Below are 26,411 nucleotides of genomic sequence, written 5' to 3'. Positions count from 1 at the left end.
GCTTTGCCCTCTCCATCACTCCTCCTGGAATCCCCGCAGGAATTATTCCCTTCGCTCCCGCTACTGAGGACCATGCCCTCCTGCCCAGAAAGAGCATTTCTGATACTCTGCTTCAACAGCGCTCCTCTTCAGTCCCTATCTTGGCAACAGCCCAGCACCTCTCCATACAAATCCCCATTTTTTGACCCAAGCAGGTATACAAACAAAGACATTGTTATAGAAGTGACTATGCAAATAATCATTTGCTTTCATACACCCACACCCAGTAAATACAGCTCTACATGTCTAGCTAGTTTATCCATTCAGTGACCAAAGAATTGAAAATATTTTTGTGCTTAATCATTATACATAACAAAAATCAAGAAAAACAGAATGCTGTGCAGCTGCCAAACACGGGAATATAGAACTGAACAAGAATCCCATATTCAGTAATGGGTTTCATAAATAATCAAAGGTGTTTTCCATTTACTCTCTTAATGACTTACAAACAATTCATTATTTGGCTTTTCCAGGTTTTCCTACCATGGCGTTCTCCTCCAAGCAGCTCCCTCAGCGCAGCGGGTGTTCCCTTCTGTAGTGCCCAAACCAGAGAGCACACCAGGACCTGGGCTTACTCAAAGCAGTCCATCTCCACTGAGCAGCTACGGCACTCACAGAGTCAAATCCTTAATTCACACTTCTCAAAACCTGGAAATGCATACTATTTTTTTTAAATAGAAAAATGAAAATGAGATGACACCTGGAGAGAAAAGTTTTGCAGAATTTGGATTTTGGCTGGAGTCGCTCTCCCCGTCACCGAACTGCCCACCGGTGCCATCACTCACACTCCCAGGCAAACGTAACCCTGCACCTGATGTGTGTGACAGCAAAACCTGGCAGCGGGGAGAAAAATGACATGGCGCTGAAGATTCTTAAGCTGAAACTATCCCAGGCCATGAATGACAAGGTTACACTGAATATAACCTCGCTGCGTTAGAGGAACAGGTCACGGTTTTATTTTAAACAGCACTAAGTATCACACTTATTGCTCCATTTGCTCTTCCAAGGAAGCACAGCTACCGAAGAGACTGAACGAGCACATCAGCAACCGGTGGGTAACTGGATTTGGGAACAGAGAGGAGGCTTACGGAGCTCCCGCCCCTAATGCTACGGGCAAGATGAAGGCTGTACAAATGGGAACGTGCAGTACAAGGGCTGTGGGCCATTTCTGGCAAGAGTCAGCGCCAGGAGGGTGGCACTGCCCTGCTTCCCCAAAGGAGATGAAACTTATAGGAGAAAGTCCAAAAGGCAGGGGTGACTGCTCAAGGGTCGAGAAAGATCAATAGGGCCACTCTTACTACTAGACATTGATACACATGTAAAAAAAGACATTTCAGACAGTATTCCCCTAATGCTTTAGGATTTGGCACACCAGCTCAGAACAGACAAATAATACCATGTTAAACTAAGAGTCTCTTGGCATTAAAAAGATGCATGGCCTTTGAATGCTTTCACAAAGTACACGTGTGTGTGTACGTCTGTTGGTCTGCCTAGGTGTTCAGGAGATGCTTGCACTGGAAAGCAGAAGAGGCTCTGTGCATGTGCACAGTGATCACCGCCTTCATCCCTCCCACGTGGGAAGCTGGAATTAGCTCAGCACCAAGCACAGGCACAGCCATGGCACTGACGGGGTGCGCTTCCCCAGCTGAAAGGAACTGCCCTCCTTTTCTCCAGTTTTGCAATTTTGCCTGCTCCAACTCTTCGGCTAGGAGCTGCAAGTAACAAACATCTTAACAGAAAAATCAAGAATGGTCATGAAGTGCAAAGAAGCTAAATTCACCGGAAAATTTATTCATGCTGTATAATTCTGTAATACCGAGTGTCTAACAAAATTATGTTTTGAGCTGCATAGTTAAACAGCACCTTTTCACTGCAATCAACTTTTTTTTTTTTTCAGAAAGTCTTGATTTCAAATATCTTGAGAATGTTTAACAGCTGATATTAGTAAGAGCATAGATTTAATATAAAGCTCTTTATTCCACAGACATGATAAGCATCATGACAAGTGGTGTAACTATGGCAACTATTTTTTTCCCCCCCTATTTTCCAGTGAACCACAAGAACAGACGTTTCACTTGACACAGTGCCAGACTTCTCCCCCAGGTAAGCCTCAGCGCTCCAAGGTACTGAGCAGAACAGCAGACCACAGGACTGGAGCCCTTTTCTTTTCTGTTTTGTGTCTCAGTTGTGTTTCACGGGCATTTACATGTGTTTAGACGTTAACCTAGTTCTCTTCCTTTTTTTGTACTATGGCTGGAAAGCGAAAACTTGCTTATTTATTTATTTATTTATTTATTTATTTTTCCTTTACTGTCAGACAAAGAGTTCAAAACCAACGAACTCACCCTGAACTCAAAATACCTATTTTCAGGAATAAAAGGATGTTCTCTTCTTTAATGTATCAACATGCACCGCTGGAAAGAGATGCACACATTTCCTTTCCTGAAGCTAATAAAGAGCAAAAAACACTGGTATATTGCAGAGAGGCTGGATCTGAAATTGCTGTGTATTTGCAATAAGAGAGAAACACTGAGAAAGATTCCTTATGTGCTTTTTGATTTGTTCTGCTTACTGGTCCACCACAAAACACAAACACAACCAGGCCCCTGCTGCACAAATATATTCTCTGTTTGCTATCTGTGTCAACACAAAATAATATCTATTTTACAGCACTGTTTTGCGTCAGTGACAAATGAATGCTCAGCTGTATCTCACACTCTTTGTACTCATGTGCTCCTCCAGTTCATCAGCACTATCATTTCCAAGCGCTACACTGAAATTTTGTATTTGTTTCTTCTTCACAAGGATAACAAAATATATTGAAGGCTTGAGTAAAATCACCAAAGATGCACAGCTGCACGCAGGAACCTGCTTGGATAACGTTATCTTTGTATTACGGAGGCAAATAAAGTGCCTGTGATGGCAGTTCCTTGACCAGAGGAACGGCAGCTATCACATAAACATGGATAAACTGATGGGCGGGTGCTTGGTTACATTACTGGATATATATTTTGTATTCACAAATATTTATAACTAATACGAGCATCCCTGGCCATCTCAGGCCCAAAGCATGAGCAGTGCCTCCATCGTGGATGACATGGTGTGAAGCAGTACAGAAAATCTGACACTGAATCAAAGCAACCAATTCCTTGCAACATAAACCGAAAAAACAACCCCTAAGGACTGTAAGCGTGGTCATCGTTCTTTTTTTCCACAGGGAATATGAGAAAGCGTGCTGCTCACATCAGATAGGCTTGTGGGGACTTTTGTTGACTGAACTTCACTACCACATATGTTCAGTCCTGTTACTTCAGCGACAGCTATGAATAGACCTCCTCTCATACCTGAGGGGAAAACAATTTAAGTCACTCATTTAATACAGGTTTTGCACCTAACCTTATCATCTGTATAGATTTCATCACAAATGTAAGTCACTCACTTCCAAACCAGATGTTAGATGTCCTTAAAATAATTCATATCACTGTCCTTCACTCCCCGCAGTCTGTGACAGCTGCTGTGGTGCTGATGGCTGCATTTCACAGGAACAGAGGCAGAGCTGCTTCATGGATGTTTGAATTCAGCACAGAATCTTTTAAGGAGAATAAAGAGAGGAAAATATCTTGCCTTGACAAACAGGAGGATAAAATGGATATCTCAGGGAACGTGTTGTTGGCTGCCATTGGCCAGAGCTGAGCATAACAGTGTCTGTGAGCGAAGAAATCCCTCACCGGCATCATTGAGCTGAAGGTAACTGAATTACACCAGAGAATGGCCACCGAGCATCAAATTTAAGCTCAACCGTTGCACTTCACAGTCCATTAGAAATATTTTCTTTCCCAGAATATTGCTTCTCAAGCATTCACTGAAGGCCTTTCCTTTCAGTCCGCTCTGCATATCAAGCCTGGATATTTGAACTGCACTGAGGCCATTTAGCGGAGGCATTAAAGCAAGATGGGGAGCGCTCAGGGCCGACAGAAGGTGCGTTCCCTCGGAAATAGACTGGCAGTGTCAGACGGTGAAGGCTGCTCGTGTATATAACTGTTGATAGTAACAATAACTGATTGTAATAACCACAAATTAAAATGTCTGCAACACAGATTTATAGCACTCAAAAATCACGAATTACAAACGAGATCAAGAAAGTCTGCAAAGATTCTAAACTGGAAATTCTCAAATTTAGTTTCCTTACTATCTCAGAAGCCGCAGCAGAGTGCAAAGCCTGGCATATACTTAGCTGTTCTCTCCTAAAATCTCTTCCCCAGCTACTTCCAGTTAAACTACCCCCACTTTCCTCTGCAGTAGCCAGACAACATAGTGCAGCTGTGCTAGTAAGACTTCATTGGGCTTGGAAGATTCCTTACATCTAGTCGGGTTTTGCACCTGAGGATACAAATCATGGCTGCTTTTGGGGAAACCTTTGTTATAATTGTAGTAGAAATAACTGTTAGAAGGGTGCACATCCTGAAAACTGCAAAATGCACTTGCAATGCTTCCCATTGCTTGGGTAGGGGAGGAAAGAAATAGGACCCCGAAATATTGCAATGTCCTAGTCTGGGGCAATTCCAGTGATTTTAGTGAAATTAAGCTGTGAATGTCAAGTCTTATTTCATTATCCTCTATCCCTTTCTTTGAGACATCTCATTAACACAGAGAAGGATGTGAGCATATGCAAGAGACTACAGCAAGCTACCATGTGAGAGCAGCATCAAGGTAGTCCTGCCAAAGTGATATTTACCCTACTCAGGAGAAGGAGATTCATTATAAATATATGGAAGGCACGAGAGCCAAAAGTCTGTCTTCTCACTGATATTACAATTTATGAATTTGACAAATTCTCCCTGAGAGGATGTAAGGACTGATAAATTAGTCAAAGGGATAACTCAGCACTATTAAGAGTTTATTAGGCAAAAAAGTGACAGCAGGACTGTCCTTTAGGTATAACAATATATGTGCAAAATTTACAGCTCACTCTTCCAAATTTTCTAGGAAAAAAGATCACAGAAAAAGACAAAGAGAAAAACAGAACAGAAGACAAATACTAACAAACTAATTAATTCTTATTTTTGTCTCAAAGACACATACCTAGCTACCTAACTTTTAATAACCAATGCACCTACAGTCATGAATAATGTATTTTAACTAGCACTGTTCAAACCTTACACTATAAGGTGATCATTTAAGTACATAAAGAATTCCATTTTTTTTCAAATGGGAACAGTCTGACACTTCCCTGCCTGTTTACAAGTCTTGTATCATAAAAGTCATGAAAGGTGTGAGACAGTCTGCAATATAATTAACTCGGAAGCATGCACCTATGTGGATGTATTAACGTGCATTACCAGAATCAGCTATTCTCAGACGTCAGAGGAGAGCAGCCCACCCCTCGCATGTTCAGACCGGCGGGGGCCTGGCACAGGCTCCATGCCGCGCCTGGAGGCTGCCAGCTCCCCGGCGTCTCGTGGCATCCGCTAGCTCCTTATGGGCATGCACAGCTTCTCCAGCAAAATATCCTGGCCATATGATAATACCAATTAAAATAAATCTCCTAAGTAACTTGAGTCCAGCTATGCTTGAAGTCAAAAAGACAAAACGTCTTTCCCTGACCTACCTTCAGGTCTCCTTCAAGCAGCAGTTACACCAGATTTATTTCTGAGAGGTTTTAAATGAAACCTTTAAATAACACATACAGCTCTCAGCCATTACAAAGTGCTGTGATGGCTTAAGAAATATTCACTGTGATGGGTACCCTTTGAAACTTGAAACATCATGAGAAGAGTCCAACCTTGCACTGCTGAGGAGAGTGACTGCAAAATCGCATCACTCGTGAGATGGTTGGGGAGAGAATAATTCCTGGCACGGTTTGGCTGCTGGGCAGTGGGATGCTGCCATGGATATATAAAACCTGAAGGAAAACATCAATTCAAATGGATACTGAGAGCTTGAGAAACTGCCGAAAATTATAATGCAAACAATGTGCAAGTGCAGACTGGGGTGGAGGGGTGGAAAAGGAGTCATGCTCAAACTCGCAAAGACAAGCTTAAGCAGAGGGGCCAACCTGTAACCCCCTCCATGGTGCAATAGCTCAGAGCATCCACCTTTCCCAAACCAGAGGAAATGGGGGAAGCCTGTGCCCTTCAAGGACTGAGCCTTCTCAGCAGGCAGGCTACAGAAAGCCAATTTTACCTGAAAAACTTCCTAATTAAGGAAGTTAATTTGTTCACACATTTTACACCTGAGCCCCTCCCTATCATTTGAAATCGTTTCTCCAGGCAGCGTTTTGCAGCCCAGGTGCCCCCCAGCAGTGGCACCTCGGTGGCCAGCCGTGGGGGTGCAGGGGGAGGCGCACAGGGTGTTTGGAAGCACCTGTGCCACACTTAGGAGAGGAGCGTATTGTTGTTAGAAGAAATTCATGATAAATGTTTATTTTTCAGTAAGCTATTCCAGAATAAAAATAGATGCGGTGAGGACCTGTCAAAGTCTTTTGCTTATCAATTTTTGCTGCATATTCTCATTTCTTAGCAGTCTCCACTAAATAGAAAATCCTTCAAGTGAGGTTAAACACAGAGCACTATTTTTCGGGCTGAAACCAGCAGGATTTAAAATGAAAATGACGTCTCAATCTAGAAAATAATGATTCTATATCTCATACTTTAAGGCGGGACAAGCTACAGAGCATCCTGCGGTTCGGGCACGAAGCTTCAGAGAGCTGCCAGGTCCCCATGGTGCTGCCGGCCGGAGCGGGTGGCCCCATGCAGGGGGGGACTCACACAGGGCGCAGAGGTGCAGATGGTCAGCACCCAGCCCGGCTGAGGAGAAGCTGCGGGAGCAGAGAGACAAAGGAGGAAAGGGAGCTGGTGGGGCTGCAGAGTCACACCGATGTCCCGGCTAAGATGGCTCGAGGTGCTGAAGCACTATCAGTACGATCTCGTTGCAAACGGCAACCAGAGTAACAGTGCCCAGTAACAACAATCCGACCCCAAAGCAGGGGGTGCTCTCCAGTCAGTCTCTCTTTGACTGCTTTTATAAATGCAATGGCAGACTTCAGAGCACCAAGACCCATGGGCACTGCTCTGGTCCTCCCCAGAGGAAAAAACGGGAGCCATGGTTTTCCTTTTCCTTCTTATGCCCAAATGAATCCCAACGCACCACGCAGCATTTGCACTGCATAGGGGAACTCCCTGCCCCTGAACTAGCACGGTCCTTGCACATCCCGCCCAGAAAGCAGCAGAGAAGAGGAGCTGTGAGGAGCTGTCCTGTCCTGCCAGGCCGATGTGATCCATCTGCCCCCTGTGGGCACCTCTGTGCTGGGATAAGCACCGGGCAAGGCTGCGGGAGCACGGCGCTCTGCGAGCCGGAGGGGTGAACCCAGGTCCTCCAGGTATCGCAGGCAGTGCAGTCACCGGACTGCCTCTTCCTCCTGACCTGCAAGCACAATGCTTGGAGATGGATCAGGAGAAGAGTGCTGCAGATATTTCTGTGGTACAAAACGTGACTGTAGTTCTGCAAAAGCATTTGATGTTTCTTCGCCTTATTCAGGTGATAGACAATTTTTTTCCCTGACCCAGATACTACGTAGAGTTTTTCAAGCCTTGTATTTTCATCAGCCTCAACAGTAAAGAATCCCTATTTGTCACTCACAGGAAACAGTTTAAAAGCATTATAAGTACACATGTCCATGCATCACGTAGCAGAAATTGATATAGTCGAGCAGCAGTTTAAGCACTGTGCTCATACCTACACACAAATATATTACTAGCAAAACAAATGTCAATTTACAACTAAGTTGATATTTTCCTGATATCATTGCTTTGCTTTTAATACAGTGTATAGTTTCTTGCTGTTTTTCTGTTTTACATTCCTGGAAGAACAAAACAAAACATAGCGAGCAGGGCTACAGCAATCATCCCAGTGGGAAAAGAGGCGCTCACGGGTGAGGAATGGAGAGCTACACCTGATGCAGAAGAGCTCCAGAGTGGGCAAAACCATCACAAGCCCAAGTCATCCTCAACTGTTGTATTTTTCATAGTTTTGTATCAGGAAGATTTTAAAATTTGGGCAAAGAATCTGAATAGCCAATTGCTTTTTATAGGACATGGATAACAAACTTATTTGTGTGCCTTTGCAGATACCAGTTCCTTATGTTATACAGCAATGTTATATTTATTTTTAGAAACGTTAGCTCCTAGTGCTTTACATTTTAAACCTTTTTTAATTAAAAAAAAAAAAAAGTGATTTCTCACAAGATGTGCGATCTCTTATATAGCCCACTTATTCTACTGATCTCCTTCCTTTAGCAATTTCATCTTCATGTAGTCGCTCTTTACTCTTTCACATTACATTTGCAATAATACTTTGAGTGGCCCCTTCTCCTCTCCAACTACTTTGTTATATTTCCCTCAACACCAGTCCCTGTCAACCTTTCTGACTTCAGCCGGTGGGTAAGTCAGGTCGTTCTGATGCTCATAAAGAGCTTCACACCTTAAATAAGGCTTTCTGCCTGAGCTGTGCAAGTTAGAATAACAGGCATGATTCAAATACAATAAAAAGCAATTTGAACACTTCACAAGAACTCAAGCTGAATTGAAACTGGAGCTGTGGCAAATTACACCAGCTAAAGATATTAGTGGTTGGGATTTTTTTCCCTGCGACTCAGAGACTCAATTCTAGCTACATTCCTACCTTTGCTGATACAAGTTCCCACCTATTAGGGATCAGCTAAACAAGGTTTGGAAGGCTGTATACAGCAATTTCCTCTAGCCCCAAGTGCACCGTACCACAGTATCCAGGCCAGTGCCTTTCATACCTGGCCAAAGCCTCAAAGCAGTAGCAAAGCTGGATGAGCAGACACAATTGCAGATATAAGAACTTGTTAATGGCTGTTAGTTATTTATCTTCAATATCAAACGCTTTGTCATTCCCCTAATTTCACTAGAAAAACAGTAACTCTTGGCTGATGAAGTCACAAATACAAAATTAGCTCACACGATCATCACGTAGGCAGTCACAACACTTAGAAAAAGCCAGCACTCAAAAATTGTTCACTTGTGGTTAATCAGAAGTGGTCACTGGGATCAGCCACAGGGAAAAAAATATATAAATAAATAAATAAATAAAGGAAAAATAGTTTGCAAACTTTTTTTGAGCAATTTATAATTTTAGAGTAAAGAAGACTGCTCACACATTTGCATATGTTATTTTTATGCTGCCAGGCAACCCTGCTGGTAAGGCAGCTAGAAGTGACTCAGAAAGCATTTTGTTAGCTGTTAGATCTGATTGCCATAATTAAATTTTGATGATTTGTTTGTTCCTTTTTAAATTGTTATCAAATACCTACATCTCCAAAGGCTTCACTGGAATCCACCTCCACCGAGGGGATGCAGAGGACCGCCAGGCTCATTTCCCTGCAGCACAGGGGTTAAAATTGCCCAAGTCCTGGGCTTTCACTTTCCAAAGCAGGCCCTTCATATGGGAGCTTTGGATAATGGATGTGTGAACAATTTTTAAGACAGATCCTTGTTTTGACACAGCTGCACTAATGCACATTCCTCATTTACTCATGTATATTATAATGATGATAATTATTTGAGAATAAAATAGTAAGAAGCTGGATTTTTTCCTTACCTTTTTGGAAAGCAGGCAAAAGCTATACAGTAGGTGGAAGAGTGTACCAAGTAACAGACTTTTGAACACTCTTTCTTACTGGTGGTATGCAGTCTACAGGAAAAGTAAATACATTGGTATGTATAATGTGTCTGTTCACAACAAACTCTTCAAATTTTGCCCTGTCACCGAGGCCAAGATATTAATCTGACTGAAGGGATCGGATTAGAGCAGCGATAGTGGAAAGCTGAGAGACGCCAATACACAAAATTAGCCCTGGGCTGGAAATAAATGAACCAGGTCACAGAAGTTCAGGTACCTCTGAACATGGGAGCAGCTGCCCACAAAAGGGCAGGTCTGGTTGATTTTTTTCCCTCTCCCCTTAACAAACTCTGGAGCATTTTGGTTTCAATTTAACACTCCCCAGTCCTCCCTTGTCCACGCACTCACTTGCTCTTGGGTTCCTCAGCATCATCAACAACCCTTTCAGTTTTGTCTCTTGGAAGGATGGAACAGGCAATGCCATGTCAGTGATGTTGAGGATCAACACAAATGAATACACAAGCACAGCACGGGATTATTTGCATAGCAGTGCCCATACATCTGCAGAGGTGTCTGCAGCCCATATTCACTATTCACAGCTTACTGACGATGAAGTCAATGTCCATTCCCAACACATGGAGAAAAATGAGAACTGACATGCACTGTTCTTGTTGTCATGCTGGTCAGAGAGAGAGGAGCTTGCAGCACTCAGGAAAGCATGGTTTTAAAATGGAAACTTGCAAATGTTTGTCTTCTGTTTAGGAAAATGGGCAGGGATTGCACTCCACTCCTGAAAATAGAATCATCTGCCAAGTAATTTCTATGTAATGCTAAGGAAAGGAGAAAAAAAATCACCTTGAAGATGACTGCATAGGTATTGAGCCCTCAAAGCACCTGCTAACTTAAAAGCCCACAGACTTACAATGCTACTGAAAATCAGACCCTTACATCTATTCAGACCCTAACCTTTCTGGCAAGTACATGGGGACACCAATCCTTTGATACTTCTCAACAGATCTCAGCTAAACTCCTTGAATATCCTCCCTCAAGGTGCCCTTCCTTTCCAGCTGTTTGTCACTTTGATGCCCTCAGTCTTGGCCAGAGATGCTGCACGTCTCCTGTTCACTACCATATACTAATGGGCACTGCTGCAACACTTGTCTTGATCTCAGAGCTTTATCAGCTCTGAGAAGAGCAAAATATGAGGGTGAACCTGACCACAGCCACTCTCACAGGTGGTGAGACTGATAACGGGGGTGGTGGGAGACCAACCCTCCCCACACTGCCAAGCCCACCCCAATTCCTGCGGGCGAGCAGCTGCCCAGAAGAGCCACTTGTATGTCCAGCATCCAGGCAGCTCTGGGCACTGTGTTCCCTTCTCACCAGTGCTTAAAGAGGGAAATGCCCATAAAACAAATGCCTGCCCAGGAAGGTCTGCTGGTCCAGCCCACAAGAAGCACAACCACCTCATTACCAAACAACAGCGATGCTGATTTCCCTGTTGCTGTGTTTGGGAAAGCCACAAATTAAAGCAAGTTGCTAAGGAGAAGGAGTAATTACATGTAAATCTCAATATAAGTTAAGAATGGGTTGGAGGTTCAAATGTTTTCTTGGGCTCTGACCCTGTTCTTGCAGCAGAAACAAACAGAGAGCCCAGCAGAAGCGCTTGCTATCGGTTCAACTTCAGGCTTGATGAGAAGCATCTTCCCAAACACTGAGAAATTTGAGCAAGGGCACACAAGAGCAGAACGAACTTGTTACACGGGCAGAAGCTGCTGCGCACCAAATTCTGTTCATCTTAATCTGCCGCAAAACATTTCAGATGCAGACATGTATTAGCAGAAAAAAGATGTTGAATGAGTAAAAGCATGCACATGCCAGATGGCAAGCTGGAATGATTAAGAGAGTTGTCACAAGGAGCACGGCTATAGATTGAGAAGCTTGGCCTTAATATATCTGATTCAGCATGGAAGCCCTCCCAGGTCAGGGCCGGGGAGCTCAGCTTGTGAAATTTCTCACTTTTAAGGCATTCTAAAGCAAAAGCTGCAGCACTGCGAGTCCCTGCTCCTGGTGGGCAGGATATAAGGTCACTGCATTTCAAATGCGTTTCCTCCCACATTAGTACAGTTTCTTCTTTTATACTCATTCTGCAACCTCAGTGCTTGAGCCCACCTCTCCTAAGTGCTCAGCACCTTTTCGCCCAGCTCAGACCCCTGCCCGCCAGCTGAGGCTTGCATGCCCTGCTTCTACCCTGAGCTCAGCCCTGCTGCTGGGGCTCACCGGCTCTTGAAGCCTCAGGTAATTGACAGGCTGTCCAATTTTACATGCAGATCTTCCATTCATTAGGAGGTCTTTTCAAGCTAATACTAAAAAAATTAGGTTTTGTGCAAGGCTATTTTTCTGTAGAACCATCCACATTTGCTTTTTCACTCTGTTTATAGGCCATATAAGTAGGACAGGCTAGAAATTCAGGCTTAGTCACCAAATTCCCCAATGTTTGGAGGTACATGAATCCCATGCTGATAGCTCACTGTTAATCTGCTCTTAGAAGATATGAAATATTTGTGTATTTTCATTGGAAGTGGCAACTCCAGTCTCCAGCACCTGAGCAAGCCACGAACAGCAGCATCACCAGGAAATACAACAGAAAATCAAACTGAAAAACCCAACTGCCCTTTTATGCTTCCAAGAAAACATGTGGTAGCTAAGCCAGATCTGCAGCTAAGTTTGTTTCCACTGTGCTGGTGAGTCTCAGACTCCTTGCTTAACTGCCCTCAATTAATTAACTTTCAGCCTAAGAGATTCCAAGGAACCTGTCGCAGAGCTGGCAGCCAGAGCGTGCCCAGCCCCGTGCAGGCCATGGCCAACGGGGCTCCTGCTGCGGCTGGCCCAGCTCCCCGCCTCCTCTTAATGGCAAGGGGGTCAATACCAATTTCAAAAAGATGCCAAAAATACATTTTTTTTGTTTGTTTTGCAAACCTTAAATATTAAAAAGCTCGGTATTTGGAGAAAGACATTCAAATTAATATGGTTGCACGTTTCCTGGCTGGCTAAGTTTAACAAATGGGTACACTTCAGAGTCTTCCATGTAAGCCAAAGAGCTCACAGAAATAACTTTCCAGTCACATACATCAATTTCGAACCTGTGACGGCTTCCCTCCCAGTGGACTTTACACCAGCTTTACATCAGTGTTAACAAAACCAGGACTGAAGACTTCTTCTGAAGGCCTTAAGGCAGAAGCTTGCACACCACGGCAAGTGGGGGAATCTGCCCCTTATTGCTTTTACTGCCTCTTAAAAGAGCATTCTGGCATAAAGTCCCTGGGTGAGAAAACGTTGTTTTGTAATAAATATGGGGTTTTAACTGAGCACTATTTCCTTTTAACAAAAACATCTCCTTCCCAGGGAAAAATCTGACTGTTTTGGGAGGAGGGGAGGAAAGTATTCTCAGAAGTCTGGAAACTGCAAATAAGATGCAGAACAGGAAAAAGAAATCAGAAGGGAAAACCAAGAATATGAAACTACTAAAAATCAGTTCCCACAGGGCAACACTTCTATTTCTACATCGAATATTTCATCATCATAACTTTTTTCCTCTTCTTCTGGTTTATGTCCTTAAATGAAAATTTTTATTTTAATTTTTCTGAAGGAAAAGCTAACTCCACCTCATTTGACCAGACCAGGAATTAGTGAAATGCAGTTTAGCAATACCCCTTTCTCTTCCCCTTTCCTTCTCCTCCCTCTGGCCGCGAGCCTCCCCGAGCACTGCGAGGAGCTGCCCTGGTTGCACACGGGAGGGCTCAGCCCCAGCACCACGGCATGGAGAAGAACCAGGGACAGAGAGTGGAAGGGTTTCGTACTGGGGGCCTCTGCCGCCTAGCAGACATTTGACGTAGCAGAGGGCTCTGCAGCTCTCCCGCTGGCTAATACCCTAAGGCAGGAAATAAATCTCTTTCCTCATGCGGTGAGGTTCTGTTCAGAGTAGGCATGGGACAGTCCTTAATTTGCTAGAAACATTTCCTCGCTGTCTCCTGCTTCTGCCAGCACCATAAGATAGTTCAGTTTCTGAAGACAAATTCTGTTTTTCCAGATAGAATATGCTTTGTATACCTGTATGATAAGACATCACAGAAACACACTCTAGGGGTGAATAAAGGGAGAAAAAGTGCTGTGTCAATAATTTGCTAGCTGTTCCCACTTTGCTTTGACAGCAGAGTTTCTGCTTTGAGGCAGATATTCAGACAGCAGTTTAATAGACAAGAAGTGGCAGGGATTTCAGCAGCAAATGGATGAACGGATCATGGGCAAGGAGAGGGCATTTCTCCACATTCAGATCTGTTTTTCATAAAAACTGCAGACATGCCTAAACCTTTCCAATATGCTACAAAGTTGTGCAGCTGTCTCCTTCCTCAGCTCCCTCCAGATTCAAATGCAAATCAAATTTGATGGCCTCAGTATGTAATTTTGTGCTACAATATACCATGCTATGTGCATTAAGGAAATTGGAAGCATCTTTTCGATCTATTATCCTCTTAAATCAATGACAAGATTTGCATTCACTTTTACAGGACTGGATAAAATCCCTAAATAGTAACTTCTGGGATGGTGAGACTTTTTGCAAAGAAACTTTGCAGAAAACATAACGGTAGCTCAGGTTAGCAGGGTTACGGGTGAGCTTGGCACCTGTCCCTCCATCCTGGAAACTGCACCTGCCGGGGCTGAGTGTGCCCCAGGCTGAAGGATGCTGCAGATACTCGAGGATGCTGCTGCTCTGCCACTCACAAGGAGGGGAAGGAGGAGGAGCCCTCACAGCTACCACAGCCTGTGCGAGGAGTTGCTGCCGACTGGCACAACTCAAAAAAGTGAGGAGGGAAGAGAGAATTTTAAAAAATCGAGTCATCAAAAATCTTTAATTGCAAAGGCCAAACGATACTAAGCACTCAGGCATTGGTCAAGGTCTCCAGCACGCACAGAACCCCAGGGAGAGGTGGGTACTCACTGTTGGGGTCCACGTTCTCACAGAGCTCCGTCTTCGCCTCGCCGTTGGGCCTGTCGCTGGGCTTGTGCGAGAGCCGGGACGACATCGTCGCTGCCGTCACCACAGCCTTGAAGCTGCGCTTCCGCTTCTGGACGTTCAGCTCGGGGTGGAAGATGATGATGTACACTTTCGGCATGTAAAGCATCCCCAGGGCCACTGAAGCACTTAAGTTCATGGATATTGTAAGTGTGGTAGTTTGTATGTAGAGCTAGGAGACAGAACACATGAGGCACTATTACAAATAAGATGACTGGGAAGCAGACTGCAGTACACAAAGAGAGAACATTAAATACGACCAAAGTAACTGCGGTGGGCTAAACACAGGGCAGCAGAGCACTGCGCGCTGCAAGGAGCAGCAGAAAGGTGAGCAGACGGGAGCCAGCGGTCAAGGCAAGCCCGTGCAGCCTGGGCTCTCCTGCGGCCTCCAGGAGGTGTGCCGGTGGCACCACAGCGGGCAGGTGGGGTTGTCCGACCCAATTCTCAGTATTCGTGCTGGTGCTTTGACCAGCGGCTGTGACACTGTGTGCTAAAATTGTTAATCATTTTAAAACTTTTTTTTTTTTTTAAATTTTTTATTTTCAATGAGTTTTCAACCAAAAGGGGCAAGACTTCCACACTGCAAAATGCCGTGAGGTCCAACAAGCACCAGCTAGCGGGGTATCAGCAGCCCCTTCAGAGGCTCAGTGCTAGAAACATTTGGTGCCTTTAACAATATAAGTTCTCCTGTATGCTTACAGCATAGCTTCTTTTTATTTAAGGAGTGAAGAACAGATGTGGATTTCAATAGTGCTGGTATAAATTTAAACTTAGGTCTGCTGTACATTATAATGAAGAACACTAAAACTATAATATAGGTTAGTAAAAAAAGACCTTACCCTTTTTAAAAAAAAATGATTTTTTTCTTGTTTTTACTATACTTCAATTCTGTACAATTCATTGAAATAACTGCAGAAAATACATAACAATTTGTGTGCTCCTGTCATTTAGCTATGCTTATTATGAAAAAATTGTATATATTCAAGTCAGAGAACAGCTACTCCCATGAGATCAGCATTCAAAGAAACCACAAGTATTTTAAAGCATACTCTGCAAATACATAGGGTTAGAAATGCCTTTTTTTTTTTTTAATTATCTTTTTAGAAGATACATTTGATAGATGGACTAGAACAATTCTTGTAACTTGAAAGGATTTTCCTGAGTTAAAAGGCACAGGCAGCACAATGCAGGTGTGAGGGAGCTGAAAAAGGAGCAAACTTCCTACAGATCCTATTCAAAAATTAAATGTGTGTCAAAAACATACACATGCAAACATTATTACACATTGTGGGTAATTCCTTCAAAACACTATTTTCTATTCTCCTTCTGTTCAGTGCTAATCAGTTTGAACTTCTGATGGAAAAGCTCCATAAATAAATATAATGGCACAGTAAGATGCTGACCCTGCCCAGATACTTCCAAATTCTTGTATCTGGAAAAATATGAATGTCTCCAGACTTGCTAGTTATAGCTACATAATTGTTGCTATCATACTGATTAAGATGACCACTGGAAGCAATAAAATGCGTTATGGAAAATATAAAAAACATGCTGTGCACAGACATCTCTCTATACTGATGCACACAGGCAAAAACTAAAGTGCCTTCTCAGTTCCTATTTACTCATTACCAGAAGGAAATGACACTGATGTAATCAGAATTTTGCCAAAGCCAGGACATTAGGAAATAACCCTGCACATTTTGTGAAGAAACGCTAAGCCAAGCCACACAATTCGGGGCTGGAAGGCAGCGTGAGGGGTCACCTAGTCCAAAGCCCTGCTTTATTTTCGTGCAGTAGAGCAGTACTGCTGCCTGCTGCAGGGTTACCGCACGTCTAGTTATTCCTCACCTTATGCCTTGCCGTTGAATGTTGTTGCACTACATATGTATATTCCATGTCTTTATTTCTATGTATATAAGCACAGCGCATATTAATCTTATAAGGACATTTAAAACAGAAGACAGTTTGCTGCGCGTTAGTTTCCTTGGAGCTAATCCTCCTTTCGGTTACATTCAAGTAAATGACCTGTAACTCAGTTGGGGTCAAGTGCATTGCACTGGTGTAAATAACACTGATTTAAATATTTATTAAATTAATAGCTTTTTGAAAATTGGAAATTTAAGGGCTGAAGGATAGGCAGGAAGATGCCCTCTTTATCCTCAAAATGTTTGCAACTTCTACCAGCGTTCATCCTCGCTAAGTAAGGTAATTATTATCTCCAGCTCATAAAGAGCTCCTACAGTTGTTGGGAGCTGCAGGCTCACAGCGCCTCTGAAGCCGGGGAAGCTGTGGGCTGCATACATGACAAATTACATTACACCTAGGGACTGTCGGACTCAGCTCAGTATTCAGACCACATACCTCTCTGTCAATAATTCGGAAGAAAGCCAGCTAACGCAACATCTGCAGTCCTTCTGGTTTAGCCTGAGAAGGACGTGGCTCTGTAACACATTTAATAACGTGCTTCTATATACAAGGTACGTAACTAAACCTGACAGGCAGTGAATGTATAATAAGTAGTATGAGACCTGCATTTCTACAAGGTTAGAGAAGGTCTGTGCTAGTGAGGGGCTCTGTCACCAATACAGAACACACATGGGTACCGCTGAGGGGTGCTTTGTTCACTGCTATTCACAAATGACTTCAACTCACAGCACGCCTGTTCAGGATGCCATATGGTGAAAAATGCACAGTAATATTTTGCAACTAACTTTTGACTCACTTTTCTAGAGAACATAAAAACCTTTACAGAAAAAGCAGGAATTTGGACCACAAAATTGGGGGGGGGGGGGGTGTGCAACAGGTGCCTGGCCAAGCCTGGGGTGACTTCCCCTGAAGGCAGGGCTGCGGCCATCCCAAACGCTGCAACCTCCAGAGCACCACAAAACATTTTTATCTAGGTGCACGCAGGCATTAATTCTGATTTCCTCATGCTATTACGGGGTTGAGGGTTAAACTATTATTTAATCAGTGGGGTCTTGCAGCGTGATGCTACCTTGCAAACGCTGATGGGAGATAAAAGGAGAGCGAGAAGAGAGCTTTTGTAGAACAAGGCAAGATGAGTGACACATAATGCTTCTCATGACAAATGGGAGCTTTATACAGATAAGGGAAACTAATAGATATGCTTATTATGCAGAACCGCAGTTTTATGTATTTTATCTTTGCTTTGTGGTTTTACCAGTCAAACATAAAAACGCAGTTTACATGAAACTATTTCATTTCTTATTTCGCTTCTTCTGATAAACTCTCTGAAAGCATTTTAGATGAATGGAAATTGGTGATTTAAAATACAAAGGATAAGATTTAACTGACAATGGAAGTCCTGTATGCCTTTTATAGATTGCCAGTGAAACCCGGTAGTTTCCAAACTTGAGATAAAATTAAGAAATTAAGATGCAGATTTAGTGTGAGAGGCGCCACCTTGACTTGAATGAGAACTGGAGTTGAACTAAGTATTTCTGGCGGAAACCAAAGCTTTCGAACAGCAATGACATTTTGGTCTGCAAGCCCACTTCTCTGGAGGTTTGCAGGCATGTGTACTGCACCACCCGGGGAAACTCGCTCCGGAGGGTTTCTCTCACATCTCTCTCTCCCCTCCTCTCTCAATCAGGCACTAAATTCTAACAGATTTTAACTTAATGTTAAATGTAACAGGCTGCCGTTACAAATGCCTCAGACTTTGAAGCAGTGCACCAGAGAAACTAAACCCTAAGGATATCATTCACATGCAAAGACACCTAGATTTTATCATTTATTTTACATAAAGGATTTCCATTTGAATTTTAGATTTCTATGTTTTCCAGATTCTTGCTTTATTCATGCAAGTGATGAAAATTACCTTAAAAACCTTGAGAGAAAATTAGACTGGTCCTGAATACACACATCTAAGAACCAGCAATTTTTATAGCACCAACTACATCAATGGACAATTTTGCACGAGTTAGGATTGCTTTCAGAAGCAAAGCACCGCAGGATCAGACCTATCAGTCTTCACTAATGCAGTGGATAGATTTCCGACTGCTGGTCCATAATAACTGAACTTATAGCAGCATTTCTTAGAGAAGTCTTTTTAGTTAGCACTACTTTTTGTAGGCTAATTTTTGCATTCATAGTCTAATCAGGAGCAACTGCTCCTTTCATCTAATTCAGCTTTCTAATTAGGCAGTGAATTGTGTTATTTTGTAATATGGAAATAAATGGGTAATTTCAGATATTTTTGGACTTGTGTTATCACAAACCAATTTATCTCACTTTTATATGGGAATTAAAACAAATGTTCTTAGAGATGAAGTAGACAGTTTATAAATCTCCCAGAAGACTCTTGCAGGTCATCTGCAGATTCATCTCATCCCCTACATTATGTTATGCAAACATAAGGATGAGAAACATTTTTAATAAAAACTAAAATTAGCTCCCACTGCATTATGTTTTTGCAAATATATGGAAAGCAAAGAGACTTGAATATAAATTTGTTCTCAGACACTTTAGTGCCTAATGCTCCCCCTTATCCACCAAAGCTACCACAGCATTTTAAAGGCAAATGAAAAAAAGATGAAAGTATCTATTTTTTTTTTTCTCCAGTGGAGGCTTTGCTTGTACTTTTACAACTGCAGATCAGCTTTGCCTAGAAAGAACCAATACCTTCTGTCTCTAAACGAGGTGCTGCCCACTTGTCACCCACCCAACCCATTACAACAGGCCACGTCGTTTCTCATGGGGCCACACCGGCTGTTGTTACCGTGGCCAGGACTCAGGGCAGGTATCACTGCATAAAAATCTCCAGTCACAAAGCACCCCTGAAAACACCCTAATTCGGGGACAGGCAGCAGGCAGCCTCCTGCATCCTCTCCAGGCCCCTGAGGCTGTGCCAGGCGGGGAGGGCAGCGCCATGCCCCGAGCAGAGAAAGGCGCCCAGCTGGCACAGCTCGTGCCTCCCCCATGTCCCCAGACAGCTTGATTTATGGATGTCTCAGGCTACTGCGACTTTACCCAGGCAACCATGACTTTCCACAAGGAATGTGCACTTCTGTTGTCTGAGAAATATAAAATATTTCATGTGAAGCAATCCTGTCAGCTCTCTTTACCGACCTGGCTCAGTAATCCTCTTTTCACGCCCCACTGAGGCTTTCCAACAGCACACGCATGCATTTCGGGTTCCTGCCGCTGGCTCCTGCAGCTACAGACATACACTTGCTTTCTTCACTTGGATGGTACCAGCTCAACTGCAAATAATACCACACCGCCCCGAAGCTTATCTGCTGACGACTTCCAGGACCCCTGTCTCCATCCCCATCCTTTTAAGCATCATAATCTGCTAAAGTTGTCATTTAGCAGTGCCCTTTAGAGAACAGAGCAGTCTTGAAAAAAACAAAACAAAGCAAAATCTCTTTTCCTAGATTAGAAGGTCTTAGCGGCGTTTAGGGAAAGTGGTTTCCCTTTCTTTCAAGCTAACATTATTTTGGGAAAACAGAACAAAACAAAATCCCACCACCAACAAAAAAATACACCCTGTGGACACCAAGCTCCAGCATCCCCCCAGCTAGTTATCAGGAAGATCACTTTTTATACAAAAGTGGCAAACATCTGGGAAGTGATCCTGAAGACGGAGATTTGCAGTTGCAGGAGGTCATTTAACAGACGAGAGACGACGACCACAGCAGTTGCCACTGTTGTAGCCTACTGCTCCTAATGGCATTACTGCAATCCACGCTGTGCCAGTAGTTCAGCATGCTTTTGTAGCATTGGATTATCTTAGCGGTGAAAGGTATGTGCACATGCCAACACACACAAGTTGTGTACTTACGACAGACTCTAAAGGTTGTGAGGTCGAGCAACCAAGCGCTGTAATTCAGAGCAGGGCTGCCACGCACACCCTCAGGACTCCCTCTGTTCGGGGGTACAGATGGACGATTATCTGAGGCACTCTTTTCCCCTTGCTTTTCAACCTGTTAATTCCATTGCTTGAGAACTGCACCTTTTGATCCCTGATTTTTGCAGAATTTAGTGTCTTTAAAAATATAATTTTACCCCAATGGTCAAGAATGCTAACTTATTCTTATGTGAGCAGGAAAGATATTACCAGGGGTGGGAGAAAGTAGTCAACAGCCATGCTTTTTGTGCTACTGTGACTGGTGGGTACTTCTCACAGCACCCGGAACAACCACGCTGTCCTGCGGAGGTGAGCATCGGTGGTGCTTCAGCAACACAACTCAACAGTGCCGTGAGCCAGGCAATGGTATGTAAATCGTGATGCTCACCAAGTTTTACAGATGACAACGGATGCTACCCAAGGGACGTTTGATAAACAGATCATAGTAGTTATGCTGATTGCAGTTATTACTGTACAAAATAGCAAGGCACGCAAATAGTCTTTGTGAAATGTCTATGGGAATGTCACAGAATCAGTCACACCATTTAATTAAAAATTCTGCGCTTGGTAATTATATGAAAGGTGACACTGGAGGAAATGATGGGATTTTAGTTTCAGAAAATTTCCCTTTAAGCCTTGGCTGTTTTGCAAGCTGGCAGGGCCGGGGTGGCTCAGTGAAGGCACAGCCGAGCTCACCGCTCACACGGCTGGGGCAGGGCAAGGGGCAGGGGGCAGCTGGCAGAGGGCAGGGGGCAGCAGCACGGCCCCAGCACTGAGCTGCTCGCGGGGTGCCTTGGGGCTGGGGGCTCGCGTAGGGGCTGGGGGCAGCGTGCAGCCCCGCAGCACGGTATGCATGCAGCAGCTCCATAGTTGGAGCCCTTTGTAAGAAACTCTTCCAGAGAGCACTGCCTGTTTTATAAAGACCCCTCATTTCCTTGAAGTTGCACTGTGCAGTGTCTTGGTTTAAGAAGCCCAGAAATGGAGTAGGATCTTGACCCCAGCTTAAGGCCATCTCCTTTTCTGACCTCACAGATCGCAATATTTAGAACAATTCTCAGGTTAGGAGGAGGTCTTAGATTTTACAGATTCAACCTGAAACGCCCTTCTGCAGTCTCTTTGCTCACCTGCTACTGCCTACGGCATACCATGCATATTAACCTCTATCTCCCCTACATTTATCTGCTGCAGCCACTGTACAGAAATATGTAATGTACCTGCGGTTAAGACAATTCAATAGGCATTAAATGGACTGAAGTAGAATTAAAACGTAATGAGGTAAGCATACATTTTTTCTTTGCAAATTGATTTTCAACTAAAAAACATGTTTGTTCTGCAGCTTGGAGAGGAGCTTTGTGTGTCTGACGGGAACCATTTTACTGCCTAGTTACAGCAGACCTGAGGCTGGATGGCTTTCATCAGTGAAAATAGTCTGTTAGCGTCCTTTGGAACATCTCACAACATTATATCTAGTAGATCAGAAAAAACTGCCAGTTAACTTTGCAGATATATTTCAGTGTAATGGAAAAACAAAAATAGTTCCACAGAAAAAGCAAGGACCTACAAAATAGCATCACAATCCCTTCTGAGATATGAAAGTGAAGAAGATTAAAGTCTGGAAAGTAGCTCCCCAAATTACTTTTCTTTTACGCAGACTAATAACAATCATGTCTCGCTCTTTCTAGAGGTCATCGGCTATCTGCTGGCCCTCACTAAGCAAGAGCTTGTCTCAGCACAGCACTGAAACCCAGCAACAGCAGCAATAAATATTTATCTTGTGGTGACAGCTTCGAAACCAAACCCACTGCCAGGCACTGCACCACCTACCCACTACACTGAGAGCAGGACGAAGTCCTGGAGAGCCATGGGGAACGCGGCATGCCCAGAAGAAAATCCTCTCACACAGGCTGGGAGGAATATCTGCCTATCTTCTTCCAAGAAGCGTTATAAGCTCGCTTGTATGTGACAGCCTCAAAGATCTAGGAAAATGAGTTTTTGTCAGGGCAGTTTAAGACAACTTTCTTCCAACAGGTCTATATGCCTTTGGAGGTTTTTAGTTTTTTAAATATTAATTGCAAATAATAAAATAAGTATCACTCTTCTCTTTGCTTGGTCTATTTTTTTTTATTTAATATGATCTGTGTGTTTGCCCTTAACTAAATAGAAATTTGGAGTTCCAAATAAACTATAAAAGTAATAAATAATAGATCACCACAAAAATGCCATATGGGTCATGGTCACAAAACCAGGCCTGGGTTTGTTTCTTTCATTCAGTCAACTGGAGACAATTACAATTTCTACTACAAGAATGAGATAGGAGATGAGAAAAGATTCAAACCTGAAGAATCACCACCAGTGAAGCAGAAAACAAAATACGTCATTAACTGCCTCAGGAAACAAGCCAAGCCTTGCACATTGTACGCGATGCAACATCAGCTCATCAGCTACATTTCCACAACTGTATCTCCAAAGGTGACCAAAGGTGAACTGGCTGTTAACAATAAATATCACATTTAATGTCAATATTCAGTTGTCCTGGAGAAGTAAACACACAGGGGACTCAGCCTAAGAATTACTTCTGTAAATGTTGACTTTGAGAACTAGAAATAATAATTCACCGCTACCCAGTTCTGTTCTCGTTCTGAGATAGACTAAAATTCAGTGTTTGTCTGCTGCCACGGGAGCAGTAGAAGCAATACAACACGCACCTCCGTCCCCTTCAACAGTGCAGCACAACCTACTTTACTGAGGATAAGGCCTCTTTCTGACATGCACCAGTTTCAAAAAATACCTGCAGAGAGGCAAAGACCTTTCTGTTTCATCTGGAGAGCCCTCGGAAACTACCCAAACGGGCACATTGTTTCTGCAGCTCGCACTGTGACTTTCATCCATGCCTTCCTGAAGCACCTGCGCAGCAGTGATGCTCTTCCAGTTGTCACCAGCAAGCTACCAGCAACTGTCTGAAATTGTATTAACAGCATTTACACCACCAAACGGAGAACAGCCCCAAAACATCTAAAAACCTGACCTGCCAGCAGCCACGCCGTATCCTGCAGCCCCGCTGCCCTTCCAGGCACCGGCGGCCTCCCACTTCTCCTCAGGTCACCCGAGGGCCTGGGCGCACCTGCTTTGGGTTGCTCCAAGCCACGTTATGAAGTACGGAGGTTTGGGAGAAGAAGGTGCCCGGAGCTGTGAAATGCCCCAAACCACGCCTCCAGGTGGGATCTCCTTCCCTCCTTCGGACTTGGTAAGACACGGCAGACACAGTGCACAGGTATCACGTTGGGGACGAGCACGAGGGATAACGCTGATAATCCCTGAGCCACGTCTGCTGACGCCGTCGTGTTTGAGGCTCCTGGCTTCCCTGCATGCCAGAGTTAGGCAGGTAACGGGTGTGATGAATTACGCTTCAACATGTTTCTAGCAGCAGGAGGCTTAGCATAACAAAGGGAAAATTGGGGTCATATTCTGAAGAATTACCACCTGCAGAGGCCAAATATAAAGGCAGACAGTACGGCAGTACACAGCTCCAACAGGACTAATTTCCAATTCCCTCTGCCCGCAGTATAAAACTGCTCCTTCTGATGTCACACTGCCAAAGCCAACTTAAATTTTCGTGTCCTAAATCAGATCATCCGACACATTTAGTTTTTCAGCTTGCATTTCACAGGCAAACATGCAGAGTAAAGATGAAATAAATGTACGTATTTTTAATGTTTTAGATATTTGAGGTAAATATTGTATACAGCTTCTTCTCTTATAATGGGAACTTCCTTATGCAAGGAAGAAATCTGCATACATCAGAAAAAGAAATATTTCTGGATAATATCCCTAACTTGCATGGTAACACAAAATACTAAATATTAAGGCACTTGCTCTGAGGGTTATCATGCAGATGGAGAAGGAATTTTGTCTCTCCAGCCTTTCAGAGAAACTCTAGGAGCTTATCCAGAAGGAAATTAAATTATTCAGGTAATTGGACAGAGCAACAACGGAAAAGCATATTGCTGTTTTCAAAGGGCATCAAATGGCTAAAACAGAAATTGAAGCAGTATCAAAGACAATCCCACGAGTCAAATAGTTTATACAGACTATATACTGCAGGGATTCTGCATCTGCTGGAAAAAAAAAAAAGAACAATTTTTCTCCTGTATCAGTTACAGAGACAATAAAGATGACCATGAACTACTTAGAGTCATTTAGGAGTTGCTCAGCCAAGAAATAAACAGTGATGACCCTGTCCTAAGTCAACAAAAGATTAAAGTGCTTTTGAATTTGTGACTACCTGGAACTGACGGCATCCTCTGACTTTATGAGGATTTTGAGTTTTGTTGTTTCTTTGAAGTGGTAATCTGGCACAGAAGGATGTACCAGCGAAACAATCTTTTTGCAAGAATAGTACTGTTTGAAGCAAGGTCCCCCGTGCATCTCCACTGCTGAAATACGATGAAGAGCTGTCTCCTTTTGGATTCATCTTCTCTTGTGTTTTGTACAGTGTGGTGACGAAAGCTGTGTCCCACGGCAGATCGGAGGGTGGTGGGTGGGTGGCTGGAGGTGGTGGCAAGGCTGCGACCCACATCCAGGTGCAGCAAGGAGAGACCCTCCTGGTTCCCTACCTGCTAACACACGTATGGAGAGCATGGAAGCTCCGGAATGCGCATATTTTTCTTCTACGCTAATTACAAGTCCATAAGCCAATGGAAGGGTTTACAAAATGGGTGAAGTTTTCCCACAGCGATCTCAGTTGTGATGTGCCACTGTCCAGCGTGGGTGTCTGTCCAGAAGAGGAGTGTGCCAGGACCCACCAAGTTGTTTCGTTGGGTCAGTGAAGGGCCATCGGGTGATAACGAATGTCAATGACAACTGAGTTTGCGTGTTTCAAGCACAGATGCAAGTAGCTCAGACACCCATTATCAGTCCTCAGAGCTGCTTAATATCCCTTGCTTGCTATTCGTGTTTGTTATAATAGCTATAAAATAAGTTACACATCACTAAGAAACAAACACAGAGCGCAACAAAAGTAATAGATATCCCTGACTTCTATTATTAAAATAATGGCTTTTCCCTCTCTCAGTGGCTCAGCACTTAGCTTTTTTGAGCCAGAAATAATTCTTATCTGTCATTTTTTCAGAAGATTACATCATCGGAGAAAGACTTCATTTCATTCTTCACCTTCACCGCTACACTACTAAACTGACTGACATACAATCTTGGCATTTTAGGGTATTCAGCGCCAGACTTCAGCTGCTGTTATAAATCATATTTCTCCACACTTATTGCATTTTATTCATTTTATACATGACCAGAGATTAGAGTTCAAATGAAATAGATTTTGCTATCCTTCTTATATTCCAAACGTCACTAGTCTAGAAATCTTTAATTTTACTCACTTGAACTACTGAATAATTCAATGCAAAAGGAAAAAAAAAAAACACACCATAGAACATCCAATACTTGGTTTGAAATTTTGAGCAAAATAAAGTGAGGATACTCTGACTGCAGCACGGTATCTCTGCACCTGATGTGAGCAGCTCCAGCTATCATCTTAGCTACACCGATATCCCAGGGCACATGTGCAACCTGCACAAAGAAGCCACCGCAGGAGTAAGCAGGGACTGCTGCCCAGAGCCAAGTAAATTCACATCCTCGCCCCAAAGTTGGGTATTTGAGATGGTGTGATCATGAACTGATGTTTTTCAGGTAATCTAATTCCTGCAATTACCGAAATTACCAACTTCTATCTTCAGCTTTCAAGAGAATATTTGTGGAAGCAGTAAAAAAGCACTC

The 26,411-nt window shown here is 43.4% G+C and overlaps 1 protein-coding gene across 7 annotated transcripts in view; it reads right to left on the bottom strand.

The window, feature by feature from the left end:
- GRM7 (glutamate metabotropic receptor 7) overlaps positions 1 to 26,411 on the bottom strand; it is a 267,773-nt gene that overhangs the window by 14,801 nt on the left and 226,561 nt on the right. For 5 of the 7 annotated variants that reach the window (XM_040568674.1, XM_040568681.1, XM_040568676.1 and 2 more), the window contains one exon: positions 14,681 to 14,927. In XM_040568674.1, coding sequence (XP_040424608.1) covers positions 14,681 to 14,927 — 247 coding nt within the window. Of the gene's footprint in view, positions 1 to 9,660; positions 9,754 to 9,814; positions 10,472 to 14,680; positions 14,928 to 26,411 lie in introns of those variants that run through there. The other 2 variants (XM_040568675.1, XM_040568677.1) reach the window with 2 other exon arrangements.

This window comes from Cygnus olor, chromosome 10 (assembly GCF_009769625.2).
Source record: "Cygnus olor isolate bCygOlo1 chromosome 10, bCygOlo1.pri.v2, whole genome shotgun sequence".
NCBI classification, from domain to species: domain Eukaryota; kingdom Metazoa; phylum Chordata; class Aves; order Anseriformes; family Anatidae; genus Cygnus; species Cygnus olor.
This window is presented reverse-complemented; position numbering and strand designations above follow the sequence as displayed.